Source organism: Erpetoichthys calabaricus, chromosome 4 (assembly GCF_900747795.2).
Source record: "Erpetoichthys calabaricus chromosome 4, fErpCal1.3, whole genome shotgun sequence".
Taxonomy (NCBI): domain Eukaryota; kingdom Metazoa; phylum Chordata; class Cladistia; order Polypteriformes; family Polypteridae; genus Erpetoichthys; species Erpetoichthys calabaricus.
The window spans coordinates 283,667,029-283,694,796 of NC_041397.2; the positions used below are offsets into that span (position 1 = coordinate 283,667,029).

At 36.4% G+C, this 27,768-nt stretch overlaps 1 protein-coding gene across 2 annotated transcripts in view; it reads left to right on the forward strand.

Moving 5' to 3' along the window:
- The window catches only part of nlgn4xa (neuroligin 4 X-linked a), a 553,330-nt gene extending 528,475 nt beyond the window's left edge, over positions 1-24,855 (forward strand). For both annotated transcript variants that reach the window (XM_051927218.1, XM_028800872.2), the window contains one exon: positions 23,306-24,855. In XM_051927218.1, the coding sequence (XP_051783178.1) occupies positions 23,306-24,140 (835 nt within the window). In that variant the 3' untranslated portion in view covers positions 24,141-24,855. The remainder of the gene's footprint in view (positions 1-23,305) is intronic.
- Positions 24,856-27,768: the final 2,913 nt, after the last annotated feature.

A 27,768-nucleotide genomic window follows, 5' to 3' on the forward strand; every position in this document is an offset into this window, starting at 1 on the left:
TTTTTTTTTTTTACATTTTTAGGGTTTTTCAATGAATACATTAGACAATTTCCTCTACTGCCATTTAAATTCACACGAATTGCAAAGTTCTGAATCATAGTTATGCTGTTATACTGTGACACACATGCATGTCTGAAGGTCACATCAGGGCTTGTCCAAGGTAAGCAATACCACCCCTGAGTGAGGGTCCTGTCACTATTGACTCTTTACATCTCCACAACACTAAGAAGACGCCCAGTGAGGGCAACTGATTCTGCCCCTTCCAGTTAAATGTCTATAAATCTGGGGCGCTCTTGGAAGGTGGCTTCTTATTTGGATGTAGACTCAGCCAAGGATGGAGCTCTACCCCAGATCTGAATTTTTGTTTAAGAAGGCATTTCAGCCTTGTGTTTTGTTTGTATTGCACCAGAGAGCACAATTTCTGTTATAGTTGGCATCTTTATTAAACGGGGCAATCTAGCTCGCAAACCATTTATTTTGTGTTATACCTCACTCAACCACAAATGATTGAGCTTAGTTTGTTTATAATTTATTTTTCATATTATAGTGAACATTGATCCCACTGTCCTCACTTTGGATTATGTGGTTCAAAGCAATTGGACAGATGATTTCACATTTAGGATGGATAATTAAGTCTTTGGAAAAATACTGAAACGAGAATGAGTAAAGTACACATAATTCAGTTCTTTAATGTGTCTCTTTTATAATTATTTGAAATAAATATGAAAAATGGTTCAGTGACAGGCACAGCTGCAGCTTCTCTGCTCCAGAAGAGTCAATTTAAATATCCGTTCCAATCAGTACTCCCTCCTAGAGTTTCTCAGTGTATGCTGATTTTTCTTCTATAACCCAATAACATACAAGGGGCTTGGAAAGAATAAGTATGAATTTGTGTCACAGAACACTTTTGGTTTCCATTCATTGCTATTTTACCTGTTATCTCCTTAAATCATCTCATGTGTGATGAGCGACTACTGAGAAATGACTTAGTGATGCGTAATGAGCTGCAAGTGAGTAGTAATGTGTGACAAGTGATGAGTGTCTCCTGATACAAGATATCAAGTAAAACTGATGTTTGATGACTGGGTGAAGTGAAAAAAGGTGATATTCTAAAATGGACACCCTACTGTCAAGCTAATACACCTTCAAGAGTAATGGTAGTTTTTAAACTAAATGTACCATTTAGGGCACAAGGAAAAGGCTTAAAATGGCCCAGCGCATTAACTGGAAACTGATTGGCCTGATAAGAATGAAAATGTGTGTGTTGTCTGCTGAGAACTCGCCAAGGTTGGTTCCTGCTTTGTGCTCCTTGCACCCAGTGTTTCAGGAACTCTATAATGGGCTAAGTATTTTTAGGCAGTTGCTTGAATTACCATAAAAAGGGAGGATTTAGCTCAAGTAGCCTTCTATTTAACTGACAATCCTCATACTGAAGTGCCTGTAATGTTTTAGCTCAGATTAGAGATAGCTAGTTTGTCAGTGGGTAGGTATAGTAAGTTGAAATTAATTAATAGTTATACTTCTCTGTTTTATTCAAGTATTAGCATCAAAGTTTAGGGCCAGCTGTATACATGACACTGTCAGCATAATATGTTTGTGTAGCATAAAGTGAATTAGGAAACAATACATACAATTATAAAAACACTGCACAGCACATCTTACTTTTTAAAGGATAAATCGATTGAATGCTTACCAATCATTGTGTTCTATTTGGATTTTGATGCTGCACATATTTTAAAACACCTTACAAGCGCATAAAGTAAATTGGGAATACCAAATAATCAAGGATAAGTAATGGCACAATATTGCATTATAATATTACAGTATATTCACTATCAAATGTTAAAAGAATGAAGGCAACATCAGTGCAAAAATAGTTTCATTCTGCTGCAGACAGTGTAGCTAATGTAAAAATAAATCAAAATAATCAAGGACACATAGGTCAAATAAGGCGTAAGGGGAAAAAAAAACTACATTCCTGCTGGCAACCATTCTTTATAGGTAGATCTTAAGCCAATGCAGCCAAAAAAAATCTTAGTTTTCTTTTTTCACTTGTGTTCAATACCAATGTAACAAAGGCAAAATAGAGAAGTGAACGGAAGACGAGCTAATAACAACCCATTTAATGGCTGCTTCAGATCTCACCGCACCATGTGAAGGAGATGTAAGTATATTGAACTGCGTTTTAAGTCTAAGGGTTATGAAACATGCTGACAATACAGACACAAAATATCATTCACATTTGCTTTGTGAGAAGAACATTGATATTTGTCACTTTCATTAAAGTTAAAACACTTATTTGCATGTATATATTTTTTTTAACATCGAGACCAAGGTGACATTAACTCTATTGGCTATAGGGGGTTGCAGCCCAGAGCCTCAGCTACTAGGGGGTCCTCTCAACATGATTGTAAATGTTCAAAATGTAATATTAAAAGTAGATTTTGGAAAAGAACTTTTGGTTGATATAAAAATGTCTATTGAGTTTCTGATTTTTGGATTTGTACTTACGCACTATCAGTTAATGTACTTTAGCATATTTGAACATAATCAATGTTACCTATGCCTCACATGGTCAAACAAAAAGTATGAGAGTGGGTCAAATATGTGCAAGCTTAAGATGAACAAACAAACAAGAGCAGATGGATTTTTAAAAGAGATGCCAAAGCTAGCAAGCTTTTTCACTAACAAATCTGGAAGGAAGCTTGCTGGTTCTCCTGATTTTGATGCAGCAGGCCAGGAGACCACAAATCAGCCAGGCTCTTTGAACACACAGCTAATGCTAACCCCATCAATGTCCAAACAGTTTGACCACTCTTTTCCCCACCACATCCATACAATAGCTGGGAGCAGAAACCAAAATAGATGCCAATCTGTCAGAAGCAGCTTACGATACAGAAGAAGACACCAAAGTAACGTGTGACAACAAAACATCCACCAGTGTGGCATACTAGGGGCCCACGATGAATGAACAATGTTAGTACTAGGTGAGGAAGAAAATCAAAGTACCACTGTTGTCCCAATACGGTGGACTTTTATTGCATCAGCGTCATTACTTAAGCAAACCTTGGTTCTCACATTTCTTCTGTAATGGTGAACAGATTGCTAGAAAATGACATGTTTAAATTCCATTCACTGGCAAATTTTACTGCTTTTTTACAAATTATTTTATTTAGGGTACATAATCTGCCATCTGTTAGCCTGCATATACCCATAATGTTAAACTAGACCTGCCCTTGGAAATTCATCTTCCTTTCATATATGGATGTGTTGCTAAGGTGTGGCAGAGGTCCCAAGATAGAAGTGCCCACGCCCACAAATTACCTTAGTGAAATCCTGATCTACAGTGGCACATTAGCTAGCCCTGCTGCTACACAGTTCTGAGTTTGAATCTCCATGTTTTCCATGTGTCTGCTTTGATTTTTCTTTGTATATTCCAGTTTTTATCTCAAGACTGGTAACCCTAAATTAGCCCGGTGTGAATGATTGAGTTTTCTGTATGCATTAATGTGACCTGAGATGGACTGGAGCCCCCTTACACCTGATACCCTCACAATAGGCTCTGGCCCAGACAACCCAGGGCTAGCAGTTTCAGTGATGGACACCAACATCTAGATGGCACATTATCACAGTAGTTACTGCAGCTTCCCCAATGTGTTTCAAATCCCAAAACTGGCACTGTCAGTACAGTGTTGGGATATTTTCAATACTTCAGTCTGCATTGCATAGGGTACCCCTTGTTTCCTTCCAGAGCCATTTATGTTAGTTTAAGTCATAATTATACCATACCTATGAAAGGTAATTCACCCCCTTGGAAGTTTTCACATTTTATTTTTCTATTTTGACACCATTAGAAAAAGTTAATGTTAAAGTGAAAGAAATCTCTGCAAAGTAAACTAAATAAGTTACGAAAATGTTTTAAAAAATTGTTAATTTCATACATATTCACTCCCTTCATGTCAGTCTTTAGTAAATGCACCCTTGGCAGCTGTAGCCTTCAGTTTGTGTGCACAGGTCCCTACCTGCTTGGTATCGCAGTTATATTTTGACGTTTTCTTCTTGGTAAAACTACTTAAGATCTGTCAGGCTGCATGAGAATCGAGAGTGAACAGCCTTTGTCAAATCCAGCCACAAATTCCCATTTGGACTAAGATCTGCACTCTGACTCCAGCACATTAATATTGTGGTTTGTAAGCCATTCCTCTTCTTCTACGAAGGTATGAGTTTCTTGTGGACTGCATGAGGTATTGAGTAGGATCCTTTCTGGCAGTAATGGGATTTGAATTGAAACCCCAGGCAGGTGATCTCAATTGAACTAATTCTGTGACTTCTAAAGCCAGTTGGCTATACGAGTGATAATTTAGGTGTCTCCCATTATCGGTGGTGAATATTTACACGATTAATTATTTGTGTTTTTATTTGTAATTAATTAGACAACTTCGCAGAGATCTGTTTTCACTTTGACACTAAAGAGTATTTTTCTGTTGATCAGTGTCAAATGAAATCCACTTTCATTCAATGTTGCATAACAAAAAGATGTGAAAACTTTTAAGGGGGTGAATTCTTTTTATTGGCACTGCCCAGTATGAGTACGTGTGCCCTATGATGGATTGGTACCCTAGGAACAAGGTTTGATATGCTCAGAGGTTTGGTTTTGATTCAATGAATGAATATTTAAATTAACTGTTCGATTCCTTTGTGTCATAAATATTTTGTCACTGCAGCCCAGTGGACTTGTAGTGCTGCCTAGCAGTTCCAGGCACGTGTTCAGTTTCTACATTCTTTTTCAATAATATGGGTTGTCAATCAATCTTTATTTTATATAATGTTTTATGAAACAAACAAGATTACAATATACTCTCAAGTGTACAAAGTAATATGAACATTTCAGTCAAAAGCAGGAAAAATAAATAAGAACAACACAGACGGATAGCAGGAAATAATTAATTGAGTAAATCAGACAGATGTTAAATTTAAGAGCTCTAGAAATACAAAAAAAATTACAATATGCAAACATTTACACTTCTTAGTCAGTTTCTTCCATGCTGACATCTATGGTATGTTAAATGGCTGTGAACTGCCCTGGTATCCACATGCGTGTAGCTTTGCCCTACAACAGACCAGGGTTGCAGCGTTGGCTCTGGCCTCACACCTGATCCTACCACGACAAACTCGGTCTCCCTGTGACCCTGTAAATGAAAAAGCAGGTGTAGAAGAAGGATGGAAAAAAATTTTAATTAAACCATTTTTGCCTCACAATTTATTTTGACAGAACCCTAACTAATCTAGTTAGTGAAGGTCAGACATAAGGTAACTGCAAAAGTGTCATCAATTGAGCTGAGAGACTTGTAAAATGATATAATTAACATGGCTTTCTGAAGATATTTGATTACATTTGGTGTACAGGGGACCAAGTGATATAATTAATCAAAGCCAATGCACAAGGAAACGTGTGCAAAATCTTTATTATTAATATATTCAAATTGAATCTCCTTTTATGAGGAAAAAATAAAGCACCTGTGTTTCTTATGTTTATTAAAATGCATAATTTATTACAGGCTGAAACTCTGAAATGGCCAACGCAGATTAATACATCATTTACATGACACAAAAAATGAAAATATGTCCTTGCTGGAATTTATGTACGAATTTTGTCAATTTTAAAGCATTTTAAAATGTATCATTGCTGTCTCTAATTAGAAGGTTGGCTGCAGAATTGAATACAACACAGAGCTCAGAAGCTGCTTTAGGGACTGAGGCACTGGACGTTAATCCACAATGCTGCCAGTTCAGTGCCCAATTCTGTGTGACACAGAGCAAGTCACTAAAGTACTCCAAAATACTATTGTAGCGACCAGCAATTCTAATAAAGAGGGGCACTTCCACCATTAAAAAGGTCAAAAAAAAAAAAGCAGCATTTCTGCTGTTTATTCAAATATAGCAAATATAGCACATGAAAAATGACACTGTAGTGAAATTCTTGTGAAACTGAAACTACTTAACTACCCCCACAGTTAGTGGCTGAGGGGGACGCCCTATTTGTTGGTTGTTGTCAGAACACATCATAAACGTCCTGCTACCTTGATGCTTTACAAATTGAAACTGTCCCGGTGTCACAGCCCTAGAACATGTTGCAGTGTCCAATGAAGTCCTTCCAGTATTATGGCTCTGGAATACGCCACACGCATCACGCCGTGCACTAAGGTGTCTGACAGCTTTTCAGTCAGGCAAACAACCCAAGAGGTTTAACCTCTATTTTTATGCCTCTTTCAGAGAGAGAAAGACCCCCCAGCTACCCTCTTTGCATCTCGAGTCTTCGCCTTCCTGGCTGTGTGACTGTGATTGGTCCACTTCTACATGCAGGTCGGCGGCCTCACTTGACATATTTAGTAGTGCTCTGACACAGCCAGGTGCATCATTTCTCCCAGGATTGTTTTGTAGTCCAACTGGTTATTAGCCCCGTAAAACATAATCTTTCTGTTTTGTTTTTATAATATATAAAACATTGAACAAGAGCTCTACATTTTCATTCTCTCTTGACGTATTGTTCAGTGTACAAGATAAATCTTTTATTGTTTTGGTTATTTTAAAGTGTATTTTAATATAGTGAGGCACATACTGGACTCATGTCCATATCCAAGTTATAGTGGGCTTATCACTCTCTTTATTCAATCTGTGTACAGAAATAATAAAGAAATCTAAAAGAATGTTAGGATATATATCACCGTGTGGAGTTTAAGTCAAGGGAGACTATGCCTAAGTTATAACCCATTAGTGAAGCTTCTTCTGGATTACTGTGTTCAGTTCTGGTCTTCATATTACTACAAAAGAGGAGTAACTAGGCTGAATCCAGAACTGCAGGGTCTGAGTTATGAGGTGAGATTGAAGGAGCTGAACCTTTTGTGTTTAACCAAATGGAGATTACAGGGGGACATGACTAACTTGTTTAGAATTATGAAGGACACTAGTACAGTAGATCCCAGCTTTACTTTAAAATACATTCTGCAACAAGAATATGGGGACACAGTTGGAAACTTGTTAAAGAATCATTTCACTCAAATTTTAGAAAGTTTTTTTTTTTCATGAAAATAACCATAGACACATGGAGTAAATTAACAAGTACTGTGGTGGATAGTTGCATTTTAGGGACCTTCAAATCTCGACTTGATATTATTTTGGACAATCAATGTGATAGTATGGACAAGTTAATTTATGTGAATGACTTGATCTCATCACAATTTTATGGAAAAGTTCATTAACTGTTAAGAGTACTCTTTATAAATAATGTCTAATGTCTGGTTGCTTTTATATATTTATATGTATATATATATATTTTTTTTTTCTCTGTCTAAGCCAGTGGGTAATTGCAAATTGTGCTTAAATATAATAGAATGTCCTGAAAAGTATCTAATATTATCATTTATTCAAGTCCTTTTTCACATAAATGTTGACATTCTGGAGTCTGTATCACCCTAAACTTTTTTTACTGCCAAAAGCAAGAAATCTGCATCAGAGACACGGAATGCAGTATACAGTATACCGTGCACTGCATGCCCAGTTGTATTCATGGGATAAATATCTAAGTCACTCAGAACACTCCTAACAAGAACATTAGAATGCTGTCAGAAGGAAGGACCCATGGTCTGTGATATACACACATAAGTCCAACCGGGCACACATTTAACTGGAACACAGTGCAAGTAAAATTTAAGACAAATACTAAGAATACCAGAGAGCTAGCTAAATTGTGGCACAGAAATGAAAACACCATTAACAGTCATTTGGACATGAATGCAACATATGCAGGCTTAAAAAGAAGAACATTCAAATAACAGAAAAAGACTTTATGACCAACACCCTCCACCACCACCTCCTCATTTGCTATATATTGCCTTTGATTCCTATATGTCTAATAATTTTCCTCTGATGATGACGACATCTGGTAGGTTGTCGAAAGCTTAGTAGTAAAAACTATTTTAAGTTAGGCGATTCATTTTCTCCCTTTGTGAATTACTAGCTACAAATATGCAAACAGTATCAGTCCTTCTGTTCCTTAACTCTAAAAATAAATATTGGCATAACATAACATTTTAAACTTGATTAATAAAGGTGAGGGTTTTGGAAGGCCTGAGCCTCTCCTAGTGGCACTGGGATCAACAGCATTAGTGACATAGTGACAGCCCATTGCAGGGTTCATTCATGCACATAATGTAGGGACAGCAATTCATGTAACCTCTATGTCTCTGCTTGGGGAGGAAGATAATACAAATGAATGCTCTGTTTTTTATTTTATTATTTGTTTGTACATTTTACTTTTTCTTACAATAATTTCTTTACCTTTTTAAGTGTTGACTTTTCACTAAGAGTGCCATTTTGCTGTGTTTACTATTCCCATTGCAATCATCATTTTGTATATTTGTTTTTCATGGGCACTACCATTTATATTTGTTTAAACATTTCTACATTTTATGTTTATCTGGTTGCTTTTATCCAAAGTGACTTACAAAAGAGGTCAAAATAATCAAGTAAACATCAGTCTGGGGGGCTGTTTTGGAACAAGTGTTATAGGAGAAGATTACAAAATTGATAATGAGCAGTAAAGAGCTCAGAACAATATACCACTTACTATAGGCACAATTTCTAATTTACAAAAATCTAACAGCCAATATCAGTTAGATGGAAATTCACTAAAGGAGAGTCTTTAAACACTTAAGAACATTAAAAGAGTCAGAATTTTGTTCCAACAGCAAACTACACATGAAAAGAGTCCAGATTGAGATTTGATGTCATGCAGAGATGTCATCACCAGACCATTCAACAGCAGATCTGAATGGATGAGAAGGAGCAGAGGACCTCACAAGGGTCTTCTTATATCTTTGATGAGCTAATGACTACTTTGTAAGCAGACATCAAGGATTTGAACTTAATACTTGAACCTACAGTGAGTTAATGTAATGATCTGAAAAGAGGAGTGAATTGTGCCCACCTTGTCTGGTTAAACAGCAGATCGCTTTGTGCATTTTGTGCACATGTAGCAACTTGCTGATACATACTGGTGCTCCTGACAGCAGTAAGTTGCAGTAGCCAAGATGCGACAAGACCAAAGCCTGGATCCAGGAGTGCAATTCATGTGTTTACTTTTCATGGCCGTTCCCATTTTCTATATTTTTGTTTTCCCACTTGAAACCACCATTTTGTGTGTTTATTTTTCATGGGCATCACCATCTTTTGCACCAGGCTACTGTAAGGCTATGTGACAAACGATCCTTTGTTATAGTAACACTCGTGTTATACAATATACAATAAAGTGGTGTCCAAACTTTGAGGGAAAATAATGACTTTGTAAAAAATATATATTTTGTTCGTTCTTGTGAAGAACTATCTGCTTTTTAGTCTAGAGTTGTTTTCTACTTCAAATTTAGCATATACCCTTTAACACAACTATCAATGTCTTACAATAGTGTTTTGACTTAAGCAAACCTGACATTCTTTTTGAACAATCCTTGAATCTTTGTGATTCTGCAAATTGAAGTAAAGTGGGCCATGATGCCTGTATAGGAAAAATCCCAACATTCATCTCAACAGGGGGAAGAAGTCAGTTCCACATAGAACTCCAGAATGCTAGCTACATTAAACAGGTACAAGAAAATACATTCAAGATGGTGTACACTGAAACTAGCCACTATATGTAACTCTGTCAGAGCTTAGTTTCTTGTATATTGGGGGTGCAAAAATATACATCAAATAGCACATTTTTTCCTCTGTCAAGATGCAATTCCTGTTAAATATCAGATTTTTAATTTATAATTTAATAGATGGGTTTGAATTCAGTCTGTGTGGATTTTTCACATTGTTTCCATATATAGGTGAGATTTTCCCCATTCCACACATGTGCATCTTGGGTTAGTTTATAACTGTACATTGCCCTAGGGGGGCATCACATCCATGTTTGGTTCCTCTAATGCAACATGTGGTTGTTAGAATTGTCTTCTCAGTTTCTGTAATGAAAAAAGCAGGACTGAAGAATAGGAACATAAAATTATTTAAGCTTCCAGTTACAATATGTTGATTTTGCATTCTGTTCTTTTGATTAATGAATATTTCAAGTCCTTTAAGCTGTTACTGCTTATGTATTGGAACTCTGCAAACAATGCATCTTATGTGGAAAGTAGTATTTGCTATTTTATATACAATATAATTTGTTTGTAACTTTTTAATACCTTTATAAGTCATAATTTATAATGTATTATTCAAAGTATACTAATTCATATTTTAGTATATTAATTCATATTTTAGTATATACTAATTCATATTTTATGAGGTTAAGGCTTGACATTTTCCAAATTACTGGCTTAATTAAACTATTAGTTTGTCTCCTGATTCGTTGAGCCAGAAATACTCAAAGGTTTTTACTTTGTGTCTTTAAAGAATTAGTATTCCTGCTTTTTAGTGGGATGCATTATAATTATTATATTTTCTTGTCCCATTTCATTTCAAATCATCCATATAGAAAAAAGCATACATTTCTTAAAAAACAGCTGTGAAACATTGTCATTACTTCAAGCTGATTACCACTTTCAATCTAAAATGCCAATTTAGTCTTTATCGTTTGCACTACAAAATCTGTCTATTATTTGTGGAATTCTTTGCTAAATTAGTGACTGCATTGCATTCATTGGCATTCCTGAGAAAAGATGGCAAAAGAAAGCCTGGCTAGATTCTATATGATAGTAGAGAGACATAGGGAAGAATTAATAGAGTTTTGCTAAATTTGTCACCACACAATACAGTACATGATCTGGTGAGGTCAAGTATCTGAGATTTTTCGTTGCTTTCTTTACACCGTATGTGCAAAAACAGGACTCAGCATCAAAGCAGTGCTACTCTTTCTGTGGTTTCCCTTTCTTTTCTAGATTAGCATCCAGGATGTGAAGTGTATCAAATACACTGAAATTCACTGTAAATTGTTTACAAATTTAAGGCACTTGATTATAATCATTCTGTAACGATATAATGGTGCACAGAATGGCCAAACTGGTCCAAATACCATTGCTGCTTTTGCATTGTTACTCTCAGTGCACCAATGAGAATATATTAACCCATTGTATATGTGTGTGGTATCACAGCTGCACAGCAGCTGATCTTAAACCTCTACAGCCGATTGTGTCGGGAGCACAGAGGATTATCGGGATACAGCTTCTAGCCCTGGAGGACATTTATAGCACATGCTGCCTCAGGAAAGCCACCAGCATCTCCATGGACTCCACTCAGCCATGCCACAGTCTATGTGAACTTCTCCCATCTAGCAAACACTTTAGAGCCTTTCCTCCATGGACCTCGAAACTCAGAAACAGTTTTATCCTAAGAGCTATAAACACACTCATTCAGTCCATCAAGTGTCAGTAGGACATATGACGTATACAACACTTCAACTTTAATTTCAACTCAGACCTTTTTATTCTTTTCTGTGGCTCTAATGCAATTTCATGTGACACTTAGTCTCTCATTGTTACATGTCAACTCTGACATCTGACCACTTCTTTTTTATTTTGGACACTGTGCAACTTTCTGAACTTGAACTTTTGAGTTCCAATTCATCAGTTTCCTTTTGTTGCTTATTCCATTGCCTCATGACTCAGGCGCCGCCGAGAGTGGCAGCCTTTTCAGCAGCTCCGTGCACGACTTCATTTTCTACTTTTATTTTTCTCTTTTTTATTGATCACTCCTATCATTTTATTTTATGTGGATTCGTTCCCTGGACACACTTACTTTTACAACGTTTTTTTATTGTGAATTCCCCCTTAGGATTAATAAAGTATCGATCTATCTATCTATCTAAGCCACCAAATTGTACAAATTTACTTACCTCCACTTCACTGAGTAGGACCTCCACTTTGCATTTGGTGAAATTCTTTTTTATACGTGCTTTTACCATTGTATTTTAACAAACACTGAATGGAAAGTGTTATTTAATTAATTAATTTGCATATTCTAATATGCTAAATTCTCGGAGGAGTCCAGGTGGAGCTCTAGGCACATACACATGTGATAAAACTCACTTGATTGGGATTTATAAAGTGGAAGTGTGTGGAACTTTTCTTGCATACAGTTTTATGCATCTGAATTTTTTTTGTGTGTATGCACATTTCTGTTTTTGTCCGTATGCAATATTTTAGTATGAATTCTGTGCACAGAGTTATACCCCAAGTCTCTTAAGACACTACAAACTAGGACAGTCTATTCAGCTCAAGATGCGTCAAGGCTGATTTATACTGAATTTAGAATTCACACATTGATATAATGAAAGAGAAGGTATAGGAGCAAGAAAACTGTAGTGTTTGAAAGTTTCTCTGGACTTTGTTTCCTCCTGTCCTTCATGGAATTCACCTCCATGAAACTAGTGTCCTTAAAGGATGTTTAGTATTTTTCAAGTCAGTTATTTCTTCACATTCATGGTATATATTAATTTGCCACATGGAATTGTGTTCTTAAGTGAATCATTTTTTTATAAAATTTTAAAAGTTCTTGTTTGATTTTGCAATGTACAGTGGTGCTAATGGATACACAGGAAAATGAAAAAACTTATTAAATACATCCATTTTTCAAGACATGTTATCAAGTATTAATCTATATCTTGAGATTACACACAGACTGCAAAATAGCATATCTCTGTCATTTTAAGAAGGAAAGAAAACACAAAGCAAAACATTGTTGTGACATTTAACCATTTTAAAAGCTCTTCTGCTTTTCTTCTTCTTCTTCCTCTTCTTCAATGTAGAGATTCACCTGGGTACATCAATGTCAATTGACACTGAATGTTGATGCCCTGATGTGAAATGCTGTCTCTGTTCTGTAGTCAACTAATCAGTAATAACTAAAAATGGCACACTTACGATCACTGATCGTCTTCACTATACAGAAGCTTACTTTATTATTTCAGCGGTTGTTTTAATCATGTGGCAACACATGCTCCCCCCACACTCTGCTCAGCCAGGGGCAGAAGCAATCCATATGCCACTCTTTCTCCCAACTCTTCATTGCCAGTAATGCATCAGGAGCACAATCTCATTCACCATTTTTCTACCAAACATGCAAATTGTACTAGTAATCTGTCTTGTGAAGTACAGTTAATAGAGCCTCTGAATAAGGTGATAGTTTAGAGGCTCAGCAAGTGTTGAGCTTGCTGTTTGCACCATCAACACCCCATCTCAGCTCTCAGCACTGCCGCTGCTGCTTGTGGAGCACCTTTTATACCAGCTTCTGCAGGTAGCACAGAGTTATCATTCCTTTCTCACAGCAGCAGGGTCCGCATTAGTTTTGCATGTTCTCCCCATCTAATTTTGTATACTGTATATAGTATGTATTTACGGATTGTTATATATATAAAGTACAATGAAACTCTTATGTGTTTTTTTCACTATCCTGCTACTCAACATAAAGTAACAACACAGAATACAATGGATGAAAAGTAAGTGCTGTTTGGAAAAAAGTAATCTTTAAATGTGAACTCTGTCTGTTATTACAAGCCATGGAAAAATGTAATTGTTGAAAAAATAAAAAGGCAAAAGTAGGATTTTTCCCCGTGGTTAGTTAAAGTAGAATTTTCATCAGTTTGAGAATTGAAAATTGGTTAACATGTTTTGCTTATGTGTGAAAGTTTAATAATTTATCAATAAAACATCATATTAATGTTGTATATATACCTCAAAACTCATATGTTTTTGTAACCCAAAGAAATTACAACACAGTTGAATATATTAATGTATTCATAATAATATCATATTATAACTTAGCTTTGTATATATAGTATTGTATCACAGGTCAACACGATCGTGTTGAATGTACATTTGATGGACTGATGCACAAAGCTGAAGTTAGTCGGAAGATTCTTTTTTTTTTTGCTATGTAATACAATAGGGAAAGGTCTAAGGAGTTGCAAAGGGCATGGGGTGTGCAGTTTGGCCCTCTGTTGTGGACCAGCTCAGTAATGTGGCATTTGGATGTGCTTTGGCTCAAAGTTTGTCAGAGAAATTTGAGAGGCGTACAAATCTCTGCACATCTCCTGGAAAACAAAGAACCTTAATGCTGGTGTTGGCTTACCTCTATGGGCTAAAGGAGTGGTGCAGTCAGGTGATTGCTGGCAGAAAAGAGGACCTGTGTTGACTTTTTGGAAGTCTCAGAGTTGAGGAGAACATAGTTGCACACATGCATGCTTCTGAGTGATAGATTTTAAAACTTGAAAGGAACACATCATGTGGCAAGCGTCATGATGTTAAGCTGAAGTAGTTAATTCACATGAATGTTGGTTCTGATTGGTCAAGTAAACCACACAAATATTTAAAACTATGAGGCTGGGACAAGGGGGCTTCTTTTTTATCTACTAATTTCAGAGCAGAAAGAATGCAGGGTGAGCAACCTCCGGCTTATAAGAAGAGTGGATATATTGGGATAAGTTGGTGAGCAGTCTATTTTGAGATCCCTTCACTGACAGTCATTATTTATTATTGGGATGACAAATAGAATATATTTATTTATTTATTTTTACTCCATAGTTTACTGTGCAGGTGTATACATGAACACGGATAACTATTGTTTTCATTTTTTCATTAGTTCCTTTGTCCGTGACTTGTTTCAGATTATTGCATGATACACTACTGGAAATTTTGATTGTGGCACTTGCTGCAATAAAGAGTGACTGTTTACGCAGTTCCTCTTGTCTGTGTCTCTCATTCATTCACTGGGAAGTTCACTCATGGCTATGAGGTACCCTTGGCATAATCTATGCAGGAGTTACAATGCACGGGGCTTTACAGTACAACACTAGCAAAGCTTTGCCTCAAGATTAAATACCTTTCCACCCCATTGATAAAACATTAATATACAAATACATATCTTCTTTATATCGCAGCAGCACCATGTGCAAGTAAAGAACCAATCTTAGACAAGGTTGTAACTCATTTATAGAATGCACACACATTCTCACACATGGTCAAATGCCTCTTAATTTATCTTTACAACATTTTTATTTACAATAGTTTATGATATTTGAAAAAATTTTCATAAATGATAGATATGTTTATTTTTAACCAACCACATTTTAGATCACACACAAAGGTAATTTGATTCACTAGACATGAAGCAATTCTAATTGCACCAAAATAAAATCTGGATTTCCTCAAGTGTTTCTTAGTTCCATGTGCTGATGTAACAACGGTCCTCAAGATCTAAGAGCTTATTGTTTAAAGGTGCAAATCAGGAGAAGGATGGCAGCATTACTCCCATCAACAAAAACTAAAATGAAACATGTTGTTAACAAAAAAAAAAATCTTTTTAACTAAAACTAAAATAAAAATGAAAACAAATGTCTGAAAACTAGAACTGAATGAAAACAAAATCAGTTTTTGTAATTTTCATCATGCCAGTCTTTATAATGTATGTGCAAGTATACAGTTGCCGGTATTTTTATTAAACATTATATAAAACCATGCAGTCATAATTTTAGTTTAGAGAAGAGCGCTGACTGGTGTGCAGGTTCACGTCCCCATCTCTGCTGGTGTTTTAATCTGTGGATTACATTGGTCATTTCAGCCATTAGTCAATGCTCCTTTCTAAAAACTGAGAGCGAACAGCAAAATCTCAACTCTCGTCAGTGACTTATTCTGTGGATTTCATTGGCCATTACTGACCATCAGTCTCAAATGTCTGATTTCACAAAACTTCAAGAGAAAGGCAGTCGCCTAAAACATTCCACACATTACTTTAGGAAATACAGCTAAGTAGTCTGAAAATTTGAGCCATGGAGGACTTGTGAAGCTCAAATCTCCACCCCACACACTTCATTTCAGTCAGTATTTAGTGAGAAGTCAAGCAAAATGACACCTTTTATTGGCTAACTAAAAAGATTACAATATGCAAGCTTAGTTAGCTAATAAAAGGTGTCATTTTGCTTGACTTCTCACTACATTCATAACGGCTAACACAGTACAACACCCTAGTACTGCAGTCAGTATTGAGAAACGAAAGAATATGTTATCTTCATGTGCCAAAGAAGGTTTACTTTGCACAGATTTTGCTTGTTGGGGGGTGGGGGTACCATTGCAGTGACATATTAGGCAGGTGTGTGTCAATCAGTGTTATCAACCGAGCTGACATTACATGTACACATTTAGTTTTAATAAAGTAAATAGAACTGATATTTCAATGTGGATGGTGCAGTTTTGCAGAGCAAGCTCCTGTTACACTATAATGATTAACTTTTCTTTGTTAAATGCTCCATCAAGAGCAAATAATCAGACAGCAATTATCCATCTATCTCCTACATAATAAAACATTAAGATCTGTGCGTCCAGTCCCTCTGAGCAATCTGATTGGTCAGTTTTGCTTTGGTGTGATTGGTAAGTTTGGTTGTGGTCATGTGACGAAAAAGGAAGTGCATGTGTGAGATGCACAAGGTGAAGTGAAGGTGTATGAGGCATGCTGGGAGAGTTGCCTTCAAAAATGGCAAGTATAAAACTGGACAGGATATGAGAAAGGAGCCTCAAAAATAATAACAGAGAAGCAGGTATTACAGGAATGCACTTGAGAGAGGAAGCACCAGAGAAGAGATATTCACACACGCAAATACAGAGGGAAGGTGCTGAAGTAAGGCAAGAGAAAGCAAATATTTTTTTAATCATTCTGTTATCTGCCTTTGAAAGGTACCATGGCTAGTCTTAATACGTTGTATATTTAGCAGGATTGCAAACTTTGTAATGGGGCTGACAGGTCACTAGGCTGTGCTTGGGAGCTCATCAGCACTCTTAATTCTGCAGTACGCCATTCTGTTCACAAGAGTAAAATAAACTCCGTTGACTGATCTGTGTGCAGCAAACTTTCTTTACCTAACATTACCATGTTTACCAAATGGCTCTTCAGTGGTAAAACACTGAATTATCTGATTTATTTGCAACTGTAATCTTTATAGTATGTATCACACAAAAATAAAAAAAACAAGAAAAAAACAAACTTCATGAGTTTCCTTTTCTAAATGACGCAACTCTATCTGAGTGTTTGCTTTCCCATAGCACATACTTCTTGGCTGGGATTGTTATTACTGTGTTTATTGTAGGACATTGTCATTTTTCACTTCTCCGATCATCAAATATCTGTATTACTCTGTACCAAAAGCAAACAAATAGTCATTGAATGGTCAATGTCAGCCAGCGCTTGGCTGTAAAAGTGACTACAGAATCTGCCCTTATCCTATTCATTGTTCCATAACATTGTGGGTGATTCTAACATCTACTGTATATTCCTACATGTAATCGTACAAAACTTGTGTTATTTGTTCATGGGTTTTTTTCTATTTTTCCTGTATGTTTCTTAATCTAATTCAGAATTTTTACTTTCGAATATTTATTATTTGGTGTTTAATGTTTGATATTGTTTTGTTATCTTTGCTCTTATTTCTATTATATTCCTTTGAATACTGTGAAGTGCTTTGAGCATGGGAAAGGTGCTATATGCATAATATTTATTATTATTATTATTTATTATTATTATTAATAATAATACACAGTGCCACAAGTTCAGTTTTGATTGCTAACCTGGTCAGTGTCTGTATTGAGTTTGTTTTTTCTATCCATGTTTATCTGGACTGAGTGTGCGTAACTTCAGATATTGTTTTACAGTTGGATAGTAGAAGTGTGTCATCAAGCATTCTCAATTGCCAAAATAAACTGCTCAAAAAAATTAAAGGAACACTTTGAAAATACATCAGATCACAATGGGAAAAAAATCATGCCAGATATGTATACTGATATGGACTGGTTAATGTATTAGGAAAGAAAGGATGCCACATCGTTTGATGGAAATGAAAATTATCAACCTATAGAGGGCTGAATTCAAAGACACCCTGAAAATCATAGTGAAAAAATGATGTGGCAGGCTAGTCCATTTTACCGGAATTTCATTGCAGTAACTCTAAATAGTACTCAGTAGTTTGTATGGCCCCCACATGCTTGTATGCATGCCTGACAATGTTGGGGCATGCTCCTAATGAGACGACGGATGGTGTCCTGGGGGATCTCCTCCCAGATCTGGACCAGGGCATCGCTGAGCTACTGGACAGTCTGAGGTGCAACCTGGCGGTGTTGGAAGGACCAAAACATAATGTCCCAGAGGTGTTCTATTGGATTTAGGTTAGCCAAGCGTGGGGGCCAGTCAATGGTATCAATTCCATCTTCATCCTCCAGGAACTGCCTGCATACTCTTGCCACATGAGGTCAGGCATTGTTGCGCACCAGGAGGAACCCAGGACCCACTGCAGGGTGTGACAATGGGTCCAAGGATTTCATCCTGATACCTAATGGCAGCCAAGGTGCCATTGTCTATCCTGTTGGATATGCCTTCTCAGACCATCACTGTCCCACCACCAAACCGGTCATGCTGAACGATGTTACAGGCAGCATAACGTTCTTTACAGCTTCTCCAGACCCTTTCATATCTGTCACATGTGCTCAGGGTGAACCTGCTCTCATCTGTGAAAAGCACAGGGCGCCAGTGGCGAACCTGCCAATTCTGGTATTCTATGGCAAATGCCAATCGAGCTCAACGGTGCCAAGCGGGCAGTGAGCTGGGACCCACAAGAGAACGTCGGGCCCTCAGGCCACCCTCATGAAGTCTGTTTCTGATGGTTTGGTCAGAGACATTCACACCAGTGGCCTGCTGGAGGTCATTTTGTAGGTCTCTGGCAGTGCTCATCCTATTCCTCCTTGATCAAAGGAGCAGATACCAGTCCTGCTGATGGGTTAAGGACCTTCTACGGCCCTGTCCTGCTCTCCTAGAGTAACTGCCTGTCTTCTGGAATCTCCTACATGCCCTTGAGACTGTGCTGGGAGACACAGCAAACTTTCTGGCAATGGCACGTATTGATGTGCCATCCTGGAGAAGTTGGACTACCTGTGCAACCTCCGTATGGTCCAGGTATGGCCTCATGCTACCAGTAGTGACACTGACTGTAGCCAAATGCAAAATTAGTGAAAAAACAGTCGGAAAAGATGAGGAGGGAAAAATGTCAGTGGCCTCCACCTGCTAAGCCATTCCTGCTTTGGGGGTTGTCTCATTGTTGTCCTCTAGTGCACCTGTTGTTAATTTCATTAACACCAAAGCAGATGAAACTGATTAACAACCCCCTCTGCTACTTAACTGATCATATCAAGTTTCATTGACTTGATGCCATATGCTGATTAAAAAGTGTTCCTTTAATTTTTTTTGAGCAGTATGTTTATTCCCACATGTGTAGTGAAATTACATCCTCTCAGTTTAGGCTCACAGGCAGTTCCCCAGGTTTTGCCCATTGCTTATTAAGTGAATGATCTCAGATGTTGCTATAACATGTCATTTTCTGACTCGCTTAATCCAGACCCTACAGCGGTACAGTAGGTACCTTCACTGAATGACAGATATAACATTTTTGATTTGAACTCCATGACTGGACATTCTGTGGAGTGTTATCTTCTTGTCTGTTAGGTTTTCTCTAAGTATTCTGGTATTACTCACACGACCTCAAAAACACATGTGTTATGGTACCGTGTGTCATAGCCAGTGTTGCTTGGGATAGGCTTTAACAGACCTTGTCACCCTAAAAAAAATGAAGCAGGTGTGAGAATTTTATGTTAATGTATGTTATGTATTTTAGTTAAAATAGATATATTTTTCATTCAGTTAAATATTGTGAAAAGATTTTATAAATGAGGAGAAAGGCTGACAAGATGTATGCCAATTTTAGACTTTGCGATAACAAAGTCAGATTTCAACAAATTTTTTTTAACATTTTATTGAATTTATTAAAATCAAGTAAAATTCCATACAAGCAAGTCACATTTTCCAAAACTAGGCTCGAATCAAATTTAATATTCATTTTGCAATATATTGGCGTGATGTCACAGCCATGGGTGGACAATTTTGTTTGCAGGAGTCTCTACACAAAAAAAAGTCAAAGCCAAAAAGCAAACAAAGTCCTAACTCTCTAAATATTTTATCAACAATCCAAAATACACTGACATGGAGGAAAAGACCATGTTTTATATTGTCGGTACCATGCTTCACGCATCACACTTACCAGAAACCATGTGGTAGCATCCAGGGCACAATTTCCAACAACAAAAGACACAAGATGACGGTGCCTGCAGCCAGATCTGACAATCATAACATTATATAAATCAAAGCAATGAAAAACACAGAAAGCGAGCTGATCAAATGTTGGTCAAATTCAGGTGGGATCAGAATGAACAGGCTTTTTCATTTCTGTTACATTTTGGCCTTATGTGCTACTGAAAGCCAGTTATAATTTGGATTTTTTAAACTTTCTTGCAACTTCTATGCATTTTTTTCTTCACTGTTCTGAGTTTTGAAATACCCAGTTGATTTTTATTTAAAAGGTTCATTTTTCTTTTCAACACCATTTTTATTTTCAAGGATGTTGACTTTTTCTGACTTTGTTGCATAATGCAGTGACCTTTTGTTAGGTCATGTGGTTATGAATTTTGAAATCTGTGACTCACTAGTGTGACAGTTAAAGGTTAATACAATTTGTCTCCTTGCATTTGTGATTACAGGGTTAAGAAACCCTTAGGATGTGATCATTATTGGTTAGTGTTTCCAGGTACAATAACTTTAGCTTCATCTTTGGACTTCGACTTTGGATTTTGTTTAGCCTTGATGACAGTGCATTTTGACTTTCTAGTTTTGGCCCTTGCCTGTTTATTTTTAACTATATTTAAATTTTAGGTCCGTTCCCTTTTAAAAACCTACACTCTCCATATATGGCAGTATACTAGCAAACTAGGGAAATACAGTTCTTGTAGACACCTCTGAACTCATACCAGGCACAAGGCTCAATAAAGTGAAAGGATAGAATTAATGCAACCGTGATGTCCAGAAAGAGAGGGAATAACACAGCACCAATCCCATTAAGAAGAAGAAAAGCTATGTATTAGAGTTGTGGCCAGGACAATGGGGCAGCCATGGTAGAAGCAGCTGTGTTGTATCAGTCCATTTATCAATATGAGAGCCAGATGCCCCATTAATTCTCACTGCTGACAATTCCAAAGGGATCAAATATGAAATGGAAGAAGAATATACATTTCTTGTAATGCTTTTAGATATCGCATACAATTCTGTGTAATTCAAAACCTGTATACCTTAAGTTGGAATTAGCTCATTTTGGAGTTGGAATTATGGAACTTTGCAGTGCTGGCTAAACATAATTCGATGGATGCATGCAGTAGAGATTTATGTAACGCACAAAAATGCAAATGTGAATAAATGAGGTGAGACACAAAAATAAACAGACTGGTAAAAAAAAAATATTTATTGATGAATTACAGCATTCTAAACATTGTCACCATCTATATACTTCCCCTCCTGATCTCTACACCGCTCCATATGTATCTTCCATTGATAGAAACAGTGCTGGAAGTCTTCTTGCTTGATGATCTTCAACAGGCTTGCCGCTTTTGTCTTCACTTCATCCACTGAAGAAAAATGTGTTTCCTTCAGGTCACTTTTGATTTTCAGGAACAAATAAAAATCACATGGAGGTAAATCGGGTGAATAGGGAGGATGATCGAGGACAGGAATGTTTTTGTCAGTCAAAAACTGCTTTACGGAAAAAGGGAAAATTTGCGAGAAATTTGAAGTTGATTCGCTGTTCGATTTTTTCACTCGACATTATTGCGGTAACTCGTGTAGCGATTGTTGTGCAAATACTGACAGGGCTATTCACAGGATATACCTAGCCGGTCAGCGGTTTGATCGGGCATGTAGGAGGGGATATAGTTCTATGATTCACGTCTGGTCGACCTCCAAACGGTTTTCCAGGAAAGCCCCAAGCCCAGTCCTGTTATTTTTGTGTCTCACCTCATATAACTTCTATATTCAACCAGAGCCTCATTTACATACTGTGTAGAGTATTAATTCCTTTTGAGTTAAGTAACACCATCAACAGGTATCTTTTGAAAAATTATTAAATAAAATTACATGTATACATTTCAAACTGTGGAGTATATTTATTTATGAATTATGTCATGCATAAATTCTTCCAGCTCATATATCCTTTGGAGTTTGCACAAGAGTGTCAGTTTAGTTGTAGTGATACTGTGATTGCTCCTTGTGTTTGCAGTTTATATTTCTTTTACATTTGCACTGATTTAGTTTTCTCCAATAATTTTTTGGTATTTGTGCAAATTATGCTTTTGTTAGTACAAATGTATCTGTGGTCTAACAGGTTAAAATAACAGAATGAGTGTTAAACAGATATTTAAAGACTTTGCAAAATAGAAAATATGTGTATAAAAGTATAAAATGTTATTTGACCAATAAATGATGTTATAATTTTTTTAAGTTACAAATGAACTTAATTAAAATAAATCAAAATTGTACAATCTGTACATGAACTTCAGAGTAGGTAATCTACCTTAAGCTAAGCATGTTTGGGCCCAGTTACTACATGAATGGAAGACCAACCAGGAAAAATTTGGGTTACATGCTGGAAGAGGTGTTGATGAGGCCCACAGCGGTGCGCTTGCCCTGTAGTTTGTAAGTGGATCCCAATGCCCCCGTGCACAGAAGGGGACACTGTGCTGTCAAAATGGTGCCACCCTTTAGATGAGCCATAAAGTCAATATCTTGACCTTCTGTAGTTATAAAAGTTCCCTGGGCATCCTCAATAAAGAGTATGATGTATCCCGATGTCCTGGCCCAACTTGGCCTAGTCATGTTGGCCCCCTAATCATCCCCTGTCTCTAACTGGCTAACTATCTTTCTCCACTTTACCACCTAACAGCTAATGTGTGGTGCGCACATTGGCAGAAAATGGCTGCCTTCACATAATCCATAAGTGGTGTTTGAAGAGACTCCCCATTCACTACGTAAAACACTTTGAGTAGTGAGAAAAGCGCTATATAAATGTAAAGAATTATTTTTATTATAATATTATTATTATTAATTGATGTTAGGTGGTTTTTTGATTTTACACTGTGCAATAAAAAAGATCAAATACAGTATCTCTACAACATGCCTCTACTAAATAATGGCAAATATATTAAGTGAATACAATTAATTATCTTTTATAAAGTATACAAGCAATTAATTCAAATTCAGTTCACGTTTAGCTGAAATGTTCAGATAATAGAAACTGATTCTTGTTCTAGACTCTCATTTTTGTTATTTATTAACATATTTACTTTTTTATTTTTCCAAAGTATATTGTATGGAAATAGTTATTGGCTTTGAATTTAATATTTCTTTCTTTCTTTTTTTCTAGGGATCCAAACTATCCTGTCCCACAGGACACCAAATTCATCCACACTAAACCAAATCGCTTCGAAGAGGTAGCATGGTCAAAATACAACCCAAAAGATCAACTGTATCTGCACATCGGTTTAAAACCAAGAGTTAGAGATCACTACCGGGCCACAAAGGTAGCATTCTGGTTGGAACTTGTACCACACTTGCATAGCTTAAATGAACTGTTTCCCTATTTGTCAACAACGACAAAAGTGCCGCCACAGGATACAACACCCTTTGGTTACACCAAACGTCCCAGGCCATCGACAACAAGGCATCCTGTCATCCCTGGCAACAATCCAAAACAACCCAAGGATACACGCAAATCGGGGTCAGAAGAAACCACGGTCCTTATTGAGAACAAGAGAGATTACTCAACAGAACTAAGTGTCACCATTGCCGTGGGGGCATCACTGTTGTTTTTAAACATCCTGGCATTTGCAGCTTTGTACTACAAGAAGGATAAACGACGCCACGAGACACATCGGAGGCCCAGCCCTCAGAGAAATACCACAAATGATATTGCGCATATTCAGAACGAGGAGATTATGTCTTTGCAGATGAAGCAACTTGAACACGATCACGAGTGTGAATCCTTGCAGGCCCATGACACCCTAAGACTTACTTGTCCACCAGACTATACACTTACATTGAGAAGATCTCCTGATGATATTCCTCTTATGACACCTAATACCATAACCATGATTCCAAACACTTTAGCTGGAATGCAACCCTTGCACACTTTTAACACCTTCAGTGGAAGTCAAAACAGTACCAACCTACCCCATGGGCATTCCACCACCCGGGTATAGCTCTCACAAGCTTCTTGCTGGCTTATAACCAGTATCGTAAAACTATATTTTAAGTAACTGAGATTCATCACAGAAGTTAAGATATTATTTTGTTACTGCGCCTTCTAAAAATTACTAGAGATGAACAAAACCTGTGAAATGTGAATGTCACTACTGAAATACTGCATTGGAATTTCAGCTCTATTTTAGATGGAGAAAGGTAGGGGTTCAAACACAAGTGACACCCTTCAAAAAATATTGACTTAAAAGAGAATTATATGAAAAATAGACATTTCATTATGTAGCAAATGATTACAAGGTAATTAAAACCTGCATATGTGCCATACTCTGTATGCCAAGAAGATCTGACATTCTCTTGCAAATGGATAAAGAAAAGTAGCTTATTGGGGATAAATTCATATGAAAAGGACTATGCAGTAAAATGGTGTAATTCTATGAAGAGTGAAAAAAATTGCCAGCCTGAATTGTATTTAAGAATCTTTGTATAAAAATGTAAATAGTTGTGAGTAAAAAAAATACCCCTCAAAAAAAAAACAAAAAAACAAAACAAAACAAAAAAAAAACAGAGAAATGGGAAAAACAAAGCTTTTATTGTTGTTTTCAGTTTAAATATGGCTTTTAGGGAGCTTGTGCTTTCAGTTGTGATGTGTGTAAATATATTGATCAGATCATCTTTTAAATAAAAAAAAATCTTTAATTGTGTTAAAAACAACAACAGACTTTGAAATGTTGCTCATTTGTTTGAAACTATCCTACAGACCAATCATATTTTTTTGGTGTTCCATAACATATCTTAATTTCTGGTTACACTTGTTGCATGTTAAAATATTGCTTACAAACTGCAGTCCAGGACAGACGTTTGACATTTTGACATAAAGCACTACGAGCAAACAAACAAAGAGCGGAAACATATTCAAATTCATACACTTTGAAACATTATATATATATATATATATATATATATATATATATATATATATATATATATATATACTGTATATATATATATATATATATATATATATATATATATATATATAATATAATATAGTGTGTGAATAATGTGCAAGCATTATGATGAAAGAACTGATTTTAATAATCAGTTTGGTGGTATAATTTAAATCTTTTATTTTCTCATCATTCATTCTGTGCTGCTTTAGTATATACTTTAATTATAAGCCTCTTTTAGCAACCTTAACACTGCCTCAGCTTTGATAGCAACCTGCATATTACTGGACATATGAAAAGGCAGTGGTTTTGGTATCTACATTAGTTGGATATGTTTGTAAAAAATATATATTTGTTAGATATTTCAAATTGTCATATGCTAGCAATATGTAAAGTATTGTGCCAGGCTTGTGATATTTTGGGTTATAAAAGAAAAAAAAATGGATACTATAATAACCATTAACCCACTTACTTGGATTATACATCCATTTAAAAAAAAAAAGTCAAAATAAGAGAACAATTGGAACATCATAAAGTCAATTTTTCATATAAAACATACCCATCCTGGCCTTAGATCCTTTACCTGAAAAGGCACGCAGGGTTTTAATGTAGGATATTAAACTAAATTGTTTGTCTCTATATTGTTTGCATTTTTTGCCTTAAGTGATGATAGATGATATTTATGGCTGGACACGTGTATAAAATTTTCAGCAGCATTTTTAATAAAATATCACAATATTTTCTAACAATGTGTTTATTCATTCATTGGTACTTGAATAGTACTTATTTTTATTGTCTTAAAACTGATGGTGGGTGTCACCTTGCTGGCACCAACAGTCCTCATCTGATGCCTGTGGACTAGAGACATGGTTTTGCAATGACTACAGCACCTCTTTTTCCCTGCAGTCGTAACTTGCAAAGGAGAACTCTAGAAAGATGTATATCCTGCTTTAAAAATATAAACTATATATATTGTGAAATGAATAACCTTGACACCACAAAAAGGTTTGGGGCAGCCTACCTGTATACTTGAAGTCTGGCTGAAAAAATGACAAAAGTAGTAATTGACAGTCTTTACAGACAAGAGTCCAACACAGAACTGACAAACAGGAGGATTATAGCGGTTTTTAAGATTGGTCAGGGGAAGTGGCAATATCGGGCCTAGAACCGGAAGTGGCGTCATCAGCCCTGGAACTGGAAGTGATGTTGTCTAAGCTGGAAGTGATGTCATTGGGCCCAGAATCAGAAGTGGTGTCCTCAGTTCCAGGCAGAATTTCCAATTTTTGGACTGCAGGGATAAAAGAGAAAGGATTAGTGTACTCTGCCACCCCCAGGCCCTTTAGCTGCCTCCCATGCGCACGTGTGACAATACATACAGTATATATATATATATATATATATATATATATATATATATATATATATATATATATATATATATATAACACTTTTTTATCAAATCTGACTATGATAGTCCTAAGGGAGTATTTACCAGGTAAGAGATATATATTTGACATTTCAAGACATTTTTAATGACATCATACTGAATTTTAAAACCAAGTGATGAAGCAAAATTTCAAGTATCTCCATCTTCAACTCCTTCTATTAGCCCTATCATTTTTGATATTTTTTTTTCATGATCCATCAGTTTACTACAAAGCGTTTTACTTTTGCTCCCTAAAGCAGTAATTATTTTTTGTTGTAAATGTTCAATGCAGACAGTAAACATATGTTTCAAATCATCTAGCTGTGCATCAAGGTCCTTCATTTTGCTGTCTGCTTTACTCTTCATCTTTTGCTCCAGTTTTTGCTTGAAGTAGATACCTAGGTGAATTACTTTATCCTTCATAATTTGATTTGTATCACCCGACTCTTCATGTATTCTTTAATTTCTTCAATATTTCGTTAACTTCTTTCCTGTATATTCTCCCATAAATTAATTCTCAATATTCTCAGAGATTCTCTCTATGATCATCTGCACAATGCCCTGTTAGTGTTCAGTCAGCAGTACTGGCCAGAGCCAATGTCAAAGAGGAAGTTCCAGAGTAAAATGACAGATGAGCTACTGATTTATTGTTGTACATTAACCCTCACACCTGGCTTCACTTTCATTTTCACTTGGCCACCAGCAGATGTGGAATTTCTGGGTCTGATGTGCTTGACTAAGGCCTATGTCGATCTCCCATCACTCACGTGTACTGGGCCAGACCACATTAATGGCTTTGATGTGAATATATCCCACACTTTAGAAGCCTTCTCCTTTTACACTTATATTTATTTAGTTAGCTCAAGACATGGTTATAAAACTGATTACCACAAATGATCTGCTAAGAACAAACTGCTAGCTAGTTAAAATTCCTTGGTTACAAGAACCTATCAATATCAGTTAGACAGAAATTCACCAAACAAGGCAGTCTTCAAACACTTTTTAAACACATTGAGACAGTGAGAATTTTTAATGTATGTGGGCAGATTGTTCCACCAGCCAAGAGCTGCACAAGAGTCTGGACTGAGATTCAATATCATGCATAGTTGACACCACCAGATGCTGTTCATCAACATACCTAAGAGTTGCCAAAAAAGAGCATAGGTCCTCACAAAGTATCCATTTATATAGGTGCTGATCTGTTGACTACTTTGTAGGCAACCATCAATGATTTGAGGTTAATATGTGCTGCTA